The sequence below is a fragment of the Ovis aries genome, chromosome 13, assembly GCF_016772045.2.
Source record: "Ovis aries strain OAR_USU_Benz2616 breed Rambouillet chromosome 13, ARS-UI_Ramb_v3.0, whole genome shotgun sequence".
NCBI lineage: Eukaryota > Metazoa > Chordata > Mammalia > Artiodactyla > Bovidae > Ovis > Ovis aries.
In genome coordinates this window covers 17,132,542-17,142,967 of record NC_056066.1, presented here as the reverse complement: position 1 = coordinate 17,142,967, position 10,426 = coordinate 17,132,542, and the positions used below count along the sequence as shown (strand labels likewise).

Sequence of the window (10,426 nt, the reverse complement as noted above, 5' to 3'; positions counted from 1 at the left end):
TGGTTCCACAGTGGCTCAGTGGCAAAGAATCCGCCTGCAATGTTTTCCTCCGAAAAACACCACAGATGGTCGATTCCCTTCGGATGGAAGCGGATGTGGTGTTTCTGGAAGGAGCATAGGATAGCGGGATTTCCGGCCCAACGGCTCCAGGGTCTACAGCACCGAGAAACCGAACCGGAAACGGTGGGAGTAGCTCCCGCCAGGGGGAGGGAGGTGTCCGGAAGTGCCGGGAGAGGGGACCACATTTCCCACAAGCCCGTGGGGTGGGCGGGGGGACAGCGAGGGGCGGGCATCGGGGACCTTAACGGACAGGCCTTACCCCCGCAGAATCAAGGTAAAGGCTGGCACTGCGGCTCCAGGGGAAGAGTAGATTTGGAATAGTCACCCTCCTAACCCATCCCGAACTGACAGAGGGACCTTGGCGACTTTGGGGCTTCCGGGCCCCAGGACTCCACCCCCCAGAACCCAAAGCAGCTCTTCCACTGTGGGCCTGGGGGCGCTTCCTAGGTGCCTGACGATGCGGTTCGATGCGCTAGGAAGGCGAAGGCCCGGGGTCTACCCTTTTCTAGGGCCGTCGCGCCTCTACTGGGTCCTCGTTCGTCCCTGACCCACGCCCTGTCTTCCGTTAGCGCGGGCTGGAGCGGTACTGTGCCCGGCTCCTTGGGGCTCGAAGTCGGGGGGGGGTGATGCCGGGGAAGGTGTTCTTCCTTCCCCGCCCCGTCTAAGTAGCGGGCGACCTCCCCTCTCCTTTGGTTGTTGCTCGGACGTCCTTGTGTCGGGGCGGCTAAAGCTGTCGAAGGCCTGTGAGCCAAGCACTGCTAAGCACCTCCACCCAACATCCCTAAATCCTTTCCTCTACCGGTGTTAGGAAGATTGCCATCGGGAGAGGCGAAGTGACTTGCCCCTAGGTCGGCCACAGAACTTTAAATGGCAGAACTCAAGGTTCGCACCAAGCCTCTCTGGATATAAAGCACTTTGCTTAAGCCCCATCACCTTTCTCCAAACCTTAACCTAAGACGCTGGGGACCAGTCATTTTTTTTTGTCCCGCAGCGCACCGCCCCCCCCCCCACCCTTGAATCCCCCTTCTCCCCGCGGTGCACCCCGGCGGCGGTCGCGCTAGCAAGGACACTTCGCTCAGGCCTGTTCAAACAGCGATCCCAGGGCCCTCCGGCGATCCACTTTCCCTCCTTTCCTTTTCAGCCTTCTCCGGGCCAACTCCTCTGGGGAGGGACGGACAGCGCGCGTCACCGCCGCAGCCGCCGGGCGGGTGGGTGGAGTTTGCTGCGCGGCGGCAGCAGAGAGTGGGTCCCCCGCACCCACCCCCAAAGCTCTGGGGCGGGGCTGCCTGGAGGTCGCGGACGGACAGACAGACCTCGCCGGGATGGGGGGTGTGGCTGCCCCGCCAGGGTCCTGTGGGTGGGACGGCTGCACCGCGACCACCGGTGCCCTGGGCCCCTCCGCCTTCTGCTAGAGATGCTCTTCCTCTCGGTGAGTTATTTTTCCGTCCGGGTGGCCCGGCCTCCCCAGCGTAGGTCACGCCCCGGGGAGGAGGAAGGAGCCGGGCCATCTCGGACGGTGTGGCCTGGAGAGGGCAGGGCCACGGGGAGCTGACCAGCTGCGCTTTGGAGTCCTCCTCCCTTCGGGAATGTTGATCCGCGGCTGCGTTCCATGTTTCAGTTTCATGCAGGCTCCTGGGAAAGCTGGTGCTGCTGCTGCTGCCTGATTCCAGGCGACAGACCTTGGGACCGGGGCCGGCGCTGGCGGCTGGAGATGGCGGACACGAAATCCGTGCACGAAACCCGGTTTGAGGCTGCTGTGAAGGTGATACAGAGTTTGCCGAAAAATGGTACGTGCACTTGGGCCCCGCTGAAGAAGCCTCCTGCAGAGGCCCGAGGCCCCAGTTTTCTGAATCTCACCTCCTTGAACAGTCTTTCTGCTTCTGGTCTTGCTTATTTAACCTACTTATTTTCTTCCTTGATTTCTGCATGCAGTTGAAGGGAGGTATCGGATGTGAATTAACTGCCTGCTGATCTTTCAAGCCTGAAACAGATATAGTATCGAGATCTTAAGCAGTTTGTATTGTTGAAAAATCTCGTCACTTAATGACTGCGAATTTGGGTATGGTAAAATAAAATCTAGGATAGAGATGCCTGGGGTCGCATACTCATAAAGTCTACTTTCTGAAAACTTTTCATGTGAAGGAAAAGAACCACTGTATTCACATGTAAAACGATTTCTCTTATTTAAAAAGTGGGTAAATATTTACTGCTTAAAAAAAAAACTGTTTCGTTGTACTAGTGTTCTCTCTTTTGCACTCATTTGGAGTCTTGCCACTTAGCTGAAAAGTCACTGGAGTTCTTTGATATTTGGCTTGTCATTTTTCTGAACTTTGTCAAGATTTTTCTCTGTGTGGTTTGATTATGACCTGTCTTGGTATGGTTTTCTTCATGTTTATGCTGTTCAGGATTTTGCAGAGCTTTTTGAACTTGTAATTTTATGTCTTTGACAAATGTTGGGAAGTTTAAGGCCATTATTCAGATTTTTTTTTTTTTTTGTGGAAAGGCTTGAAAAGGGAGACTTTGACTTTTCACTTATCTTTCTGCATTATATGAATTATCTTTCACAAGAAACATATTTTTAAAATGATGCTTTTAAGTGCTATTATTGTGCCAGAGTGTAAAACTAACTGAATACAACACTAATATATTACTACAGTATTTAATGTCATGGTCCCTATTTTCGTGATCACTGGGCTAAGCAATCCATTGGGCCAAGTTCAGTAAATCACTGGGCTAAGTTCAGTACTATTAACAAACATTCATTAAGTGCAGATAAAAAAGGTTTTGAAAACAACTATACATAAAATAACTTTGCTTTCGTAATCTTCAAACATCAGATCGGAGGAAAGAGGAGTGAATGAACAAAATGTAAGGAAATAACATAGGAACTTAGGTATTTTTTTTTTTTAGGTATTGATTTTTAAAATGTCTGATTGAGAGAGTTTATAGGAAGGCATGATGCTAAGAGTTTTGTTTAAATGGTACCTTCATCTTTATTTCTAAAACATGTGTTTTTATACTTCTTGAGAATTGATAGGATAGACTTGGAGATAGTTTGCTATCTTTACTAGGATCATGTATTGCTTATTAGGAAATCCACGTAAGTATAAATACAGTTTGTGTAACGTTTAAGAAGATATTGCAAAGTCAAGAACCTCTGCCAAATGGCAACAGAGTTAGGCAATGTTCAGTACTGTACTATTATTCCCTGAAATGAAATTGATAGTAATTGAAGCAGAACTATTGTTATAATGAATCATTAATTATTTTTTTTCCTTCTCTATACAAATTTATTTTTTTATTTAATTTAATTTAATTTTTTTTTAATTTTTATTTTTTCATTAATTATTTTTATAGTAAAACTTTTAAATTGTGTCGTCTGTTCTGGATTATTTTGCAAATAAACTTATAGTTTTTTGTTTCTTGTTGCTTAATCTTTATTATGGTATAAAGTTACGAAGAATCCTGTAGCATCTTGTTTGGTATACTCTTGGCCTGTAGAAATTTGTTTTCCTATATAGTATTTTAAACACATATATATCAAATATATTATGCATGAGCACCTTGAGGACAAGATTATACTTTATCCAGTGTCTTATACATAGGATATAGTCAGTATATGTTATTAGTTTTTGTTGTAACCTAATGTATATGCTAGTCATCTAACCAATAAACTTTTACATCTCAGTTGGCTAAAGATATTATGAGATGAAGCTTTTGATGTTTTAAATTTGGGTTTGTGTTACTGAAATAGGTAACCATTTTAAACTATAGTTTCTCCATTTTTCCCCCTCTTCTATGTAAAAACTGTATCACTGAAACACTCTATCTAATGGATATTGTTAAATGAGCATGTAGTGTGTACTTAGTTCTTATTGTAATTTTGGAATTAATTATGTATTCCTGGCCAAATCTGAACCATCAGGCCTCAGTTTGTCTGTGTTGTAATTTTCACAATGTGTATGAACTGTTAGCTTTCGATAACTACATGTTATCAGATTATTATGCAATCTATAACGTTTATAAAATAGTTTTACAGTTTTAATTTTTATTCTAAATTTTGGAATAAAAATAATATACACTAAATGTAACTTTTGAAAAAATAAAAATGAGCAAAAAAGAAACTAGAAGTAATCTATATGCCTATGATCTAGCTGTATCCTCTTTTAACATTTTAATGTGTTTCCTTCTACTCTGCTTTTTAACTATGTAAGTATTTATTTTGCAGAAATGGATTGTTCTGGTTATGCTGTTTTAAACTGCTGTTTTGTTCTCATTTCACAGTAGATCATGAAGCATTTTTCATGCTATTTTTTATATTTTTCTACAGTAAATTTTTAAATGATTTCTACTTGTCTTTATTTTCTGTATTTTAAGTTTTATTACAAAATAACACATACTTTGTAATATAAAAGTAGTGCAAGTGAAAGTTGCCTCATTGCCCATTTCTAAGTCCCAGAGATATTCAGTGAGAATAATTTGATATGTATATCTAGATCACACATTCATGAATACAAGCTGGCTCTTACACACACATGTACAGCTAATAAATTTGCATATATATTTATTTTTCGAAGTTGGAATAAGACAATAAAATTGTCTACAACCTTTCCACTTATAATATGGCATGAATGTAATTTCATATTAGTACATAAAAAACAGCAAAATTTTTTAGGGCAGTAATTATAAATAATCCTGTCATATGTGTATCAAAATTATTTAGCTTGTTATTATAAAACATTTATATTCTAGTTTTTCTCTGTTGTTAAATAGTATTGCAACTTATAGCATTAATTCAAACAGTTTGAAATTTTTAAAGATAAAAATGTTTCCTGATATGCTAGAAACATGTATGAAGACTGATCCTTAAAAAACTGATGTGTCTAAAAACTATGGAGGTAGGAAATGAGATACATATTTCATATTGGAGTAATTCTTTTTCTACCACAGTACATGCTGGTTGGCTGTAGCCCAACTTTGTAATCCATTGAGAAATCGGGAATCAAAAGAAGTTGAATTTCTTGCTGTTGCAGTTTGAGTTAGCAGAGTATATATTTCACTTTTTCATTTATTCTAGTCAGTGTGATTTGTCACAATTTTTGGATAAAAGTACCTTATTACAGTTGCATGATACAGTTATTCTATATTTGAGAAGGCAATGGCAACCCACTCCAGTACTCTTGCCTGGAAAATCCCATGGGCGGAGGTGCCTGGTGGGCTGCAGTCCATGGGGTCGCAAAGAGTTGGGCACTACTGAGCGACTTCATTTTCACTTTTCACTTTCATGCTTTGGAGAAGGAAATGGCAACCCACTCCAGTGTTCTTGCCTGGAGAATCCCAGGGACGGCGGAGCCTGGTGGGCTGCCGTCTATGGGGTCACACAGAGTCGGACACAACTGAAGTGACTTAGCAGCAGCAGCAGTTGCATGATACAGTTATTCTATATTTTGGTTTTTTAAGTGACATTTACCAATTATTTTGGTTACACTTATAGCATATTTGTTCGTTTATTCTTTTATTTATCGAACTGTTGGGCATTGTTATTAAAGTGTACAATATCAGAGTTTTTTGATTTGGCCTACGCTGTGTGGCATGTGGGATCAAACCTGTGTCCCCTGAATTGCAAGGTGGATTCTAACTACTGGGTAACCAGGGAATTTTATTTTTAAATCAAAGGAATAAAGAACCTGAGCCATAACTTTTGTTGTTTTAAAATAGGAATACTTTGAACTATTAATGAAGTATTAAAAAATCACTATTAGTATAGCTTAGCTAATTTATTGCATTAAATGATCAATTATATTCTCCAAGTGATCTTACTTAATGTATGTTTTCAACAGGTTCATTCCAGCCAACAAATGAAATGATGCTCAAGTTCTATAGCTTCTATAAGCAGGCAACTGAAGGACCTTGTAAACTGTCAAAGCCTGGCTTCTGGGATCCTGTTGGAAGATATAAATGGTAATTTTATGAAGAAGCTATGGAAGAATTTTTAAGTTTAATATAATTATCATCTGACTGTTATTTATGTGGTTATGTATTATTCTGTGCATAAAGTGTTCCAAGTATTGGGTCCATTTTTATCCTCGATGTGCTCCAGCACAATTTCACACAAATAGGAAGGTCTTGGGGAAGAGAGAAAAATAATAAAACCACAAGAGGTGGTTGTATCAAAGATAAAAAAGCATTTTCAGTTAGTCTTTTCCTTTATGGAATTTTTTTTTCTTTATATTATGCCAAGAAGGTCTCGCAAACTGCATTTAAAAAACCAAACTCTCCTGCTTCTTTTACCTGCCAAGAAAAAGACTGACTTTGGCTTGTCAGGTGACATGTTTTGCTTCGAGCCTTTAAGATAATAAGTAACTAGGAGCATGACTCAGGTTCTGGCTTACTTTTTATCTTAGCTATCACTCCTGTCCCACTGTACTTGAATAGAAATTTTATTTTTAATATATTTACCAGAATCACAAAATACCTCTGCCATGTTTCCAACTGACCAACGTTTGATTTTCTTAAACAAAATATCGTGACCATACATGATGTAAGTCAGGAACAGTGTGTGCTAACTGGCAGAGTAAGTCTTAAGAGCCATATGTTTCAATGGCTAAGTTCACCCTGCACTGGAAGTCCTTAAACTCCTTTGAGGATTTCTTAGTCCTGTACTTTCCTCTAAGATCTTTTTGAAAAGTCCTAAGATACTAGCTTAAAGGTAACAGCAATATGGTTTTTAAACTGTTTGAAGAAAATTTATTTATTAATGATTTCCCTCAGAATTGACCTTTGGTGGAGTTTAACTGCTTCTGGAAAATATCTCTAAAAAGAGAGGTTTTCATTTTAGGCAAAAATTTCAAAGGCTCTTCTCATCATCTGAGACTTTAAATTTTTCTTGTCCCTCACATTTTCAGTTTTTTTAGAAGTAAGAAAATGTTTCCATTTTTCAAGTGTCTAAGTTAGACTCTTATTTAAATTAACCAAAACTTCTGTTCATTTGAAACATGACTGTGACAGTGCTTGTAAAATTTTCTAAAATGTTCATTTTTGTCAGTGTTCTTTATAATGATAAAGACTTTAAAGAGTTTTTAGCAAATAATCATGAACAGTGTATAGTGTCTGTGGCCTGTAGTCTGTATAAAGTAGTCTCTGTAATCTATGATATATATGTATTTTTATACTTATTAATAAAGTTTTAGATACTACTCAATTTGCCATTTTACTCTGATATTTTTCTTCAAGTTTGGTGCTTTTAAAGAGATCCTTTGGAAACATGTTAATGTTTATATTAATAGCTTTAAGTAAAGCCTGTTTTAAATTAGTGACCCTATAGCAGTAACTGTAAATTGCATTCTAAGCAATTGAAATCAGGCGTCTTTCTGTTGTTATTTGGGTATCTTCATTTCTAGGGATGCGTGGAGTTCTTTGGGTGATATGACCAAAGAGGAAGCCATGATTGCTTATGTTGAAGAAATGAAAAAGGTAGGGAAAATAATTCATAATAGAAAATAAAACTTTTCAGGGCCACCTTAATTTTTATATCAGTCTAATTGCTTTGTTTTAAGAAACAAGGAGATTGTATTACATTAGAATATAGAATCTAGATTATTGACTTTATCAGGGCTTTATCTGTATCAAAGTTCATCTTAAGGTGCAGTTTTTTCTTGAAGGTAGAGCACATCATGACATGGTATTTTCTTTTTTTCATCTTTCCTATCTTTCTCTATAGTTGACTTCTGCAGAAAGTATGTGAATAGGAACCTTTTAAAATATTGATTTCCCTTTCTCAGGAGTCTGGTACTTACCTGGACTGTCTTTAAAACATTTCTGCTTTGAAACTTTTAGTGAGAAATAGGTAATAAAACTGCCCAACAGTGTTCTCGTACAAGTGTTGACTCATAAATTGAGATGTTCCTATCAGTAGATTTCTCACTAACAAGCTTTTTTCTGTGAATGCAAAAATTCTTCAGAAGGAGAATAAGATAAGGATGCTTTTAGTTTGTCTGGTAACTAGTAAGGAGGGGATTCTTTATTAATTAGCTCTTCCAGAAGCAATTTGATGAAGAAATAATTTTTAATTGTCATTTTAAACATGATCTTAATGCCTTTTTTATAAAGGACGATTTGTATGTTGTAATAGATCAGAAGTTGTGAAATCTAGATCTGCCTGAGAATGTAAAATAACCTTTGAACGTAAAGAAAATCTGTAAAAAGGAATAGTTTTTGCCACGTGCTTCGACAGTATTAATCTCTTAGTAGTATTCTTTACTTGGTAGATTCAGACTGATTTGCTTTGGTCTAATTTCTTCTATACTGCTCAGAGTTGTGCATTTTGTTACATTTTCACAGTTTTATTTGGTGGACTTTGTTTATCTGTTACAGAGGTCAGAGCTTAGTTCTTTTGGTTGTTAACTGTATCAGTAGCACAACAAAGGAGCCTTTCAAAAGCAGAGAGAAAGATAACCTACAGCTTTGGTTTGATACCATTCTTTTCTTTTTTTCCTTAAATATTGTTATAATCTTTCCTCATTCCCTCCATTTTAATTCTTTAGTGGTAATTTTAATTATGCTTTGTAGATTGATACAGAAAAGATATATATACATATATATATATCCTTTATTTAAAAATGGAAAGAAAACCAATAGTGGTACCATATTAAACATACTGTGCAGCAACTAGCTTTCTGCCTGTAAAAAAAAGTTATAGATATTTTCCCAATCAGCACACATAGAACTAATCTTAGACTTTTTAATGTCTGTAAAATATTCCATATATAGGTAGGAGGTGGGAGGGAGATTTAAGAGAAAGGGGACATGTATATCTATGGCTGATGCATGTTGATGTATGGCAGAAACCAACAGAATATTGTAAAGCAATTTTCCTCCAGTTAAAAATAAATTTAAAAAATTCCACATATAGAAACAATTTGTCAGTCACCAGCTTATGACTGTTTATTTGAATGCTTTTCGTTTAATTTACCTTGCCTTTTAACTCTGATGATTCTAAATTGGCCCATAGTTATGAAGGCGTCTGAAAGTGGTTACCATTTCTTGCCTTCCTTAAGTACCTTTTTAAATACCGAACACAAGAATTTTACTTTAGTTCCACAGTTTTTTATTTTATTTTACATCAGTGCCTTTAGTGTTTAATGCACAATATATAGGTTATCATGTAAAATTTTACATGAAGCTTATGTAGTTTTCAAAATGAGAATGCTTTTAAATCTTAGCCTGAAATATTTCTAGGGTAGTATATACATTAATATGTAATTAACATAGATACTTTGAGGAGTCTGTAGAGGAACTTCTCAAAGTTTATCAGTAAGTAAATTATAAATATATTATTTGGTCCTAGTGTGGATCACAGTAATAGTTGGTTTTCACAAGATTTGTTTCATTTCATTACAGATTCTCGAAACTATGCCGATGACTGAGAAAGTTGAAGAATTGCTACATGTCATTGGTCCATTTTATGAAATTGTAGAAGACAAAAAAAGTGGCAGAAGTTCTGATTTAACCTCAGGTTGGGCTCTTTTACCTAGTTTTTCATTCAGCAATTGATATATTATGTGTGTATTAATATTTATATGTCTAATTTTTTTTTCACTTTCACATGCCAGTCCGACTGGAGAAAATCTCTAAATGCTTAGAAGGTAGGAATAAATGAAATCCGTGTGAAACTTTTGTTCAAAATTTACATGTCAGAAGAATTCTGCACAATTTTATATAACTTAACGAGCTTTTCACTCAAGTTCTTTTTCTAAGCAAATACATTGCACCAAGTTCCAAAATATTATAAACCCTGATTTTTAACCCTGAGTTATTAAAATATGACAGATGGTTCATTTGTATACAGAATTGTAACAAAATTCATGGTTTTATTTTTATGATTCATATTTTATGTTTTCTGTTTGCTTTATGAATTGTATTAGCAGTGCTATGGCTGAAATGACTTGCTAGCTAATTTTAAGTGATTATGTTTATAGTATGGTTTAACTTTAGTGTAGCTAGAGTTTTAGAGTGTTTAAAACAAGACGTCAGTGAATTCACCTCACTTGTCTTTTTTGTTTAGAATTCTGTTTTCATGTTCTCAGTAAAGAATTGAAAGGATTATCTTTATGTACTAGCAGGAGCTGAATATTCTGCAGATTTGCTGTTTTTTTTTTTTTTTTTTTAAATTTTATTTATTTATTTGGCTGCTCTGGGTCTTAGTTGTAGCATGTGGGATCTAGCTCCCTGACCAGTGATCAAACCTGGGCCCCCTGCACTGGGAGCTCAGAGTCTTAGCCACTGGACCACCAGGGAAGTCCCAGATTTGCTGGTATTAACTGTCAACATTTGTTCTTCAAATTGTTTTAGAAAGTAGAGTGAAATG

General features: G+C 37.5%; 1 protein-coding gene across 4 annotated transcripts in view; it reads left to right on the top strand.

Annotated features, from left to right (window-relative positions):
* Nucleotides 1-269: 269 nt before the first annotated feature.
* The window catches only part of ACBD5 (acyl-CoA binding domain containing 5), a 31,740-nt gene continuing 21,583 nt past the window's right edge, over nucleotides 270-10,426 (top strand). The window contains exons 1-6 of one of the 4 annotated variants that reach the window (XM_060397252.1): nucleotides 270-334; nucleotides 1,679-1,847; nucleotides 5,901-6,021; nucleotides 7,461-7,533; nucleotides 9,460-9,574; nucleotides 9,672-9,704. In XM_060397252.1, the coding sequence (XP_060253235.1) occupies nucleotides 1,772-1,847; nucleotides 5,901-6,021; nucleotides 7,461-7,533; nucleotides 9,460-9,574; nucleotides 9,672-9,704 (418 nt within the window). In that variant the 5' untranslated portion in view covers nucleotides 270-334; nucleotides 1,679-1,771. Of the gene's footprint in view, nucleotides 335-1,270; nucleotides 1,490-1,678; nucleotides 1,848-5,900; nucleotides 6,022-7,460; nucleotides 7,534-9,459; nucleotides 9,575-9,671; nucleotides 9,705-10,426 lie in introns of those variants that run through there. The other 3 variants (XM_060397251.1, XM_027976548.3, XM_027976547.3) reach the window with 3 other exon arrangements.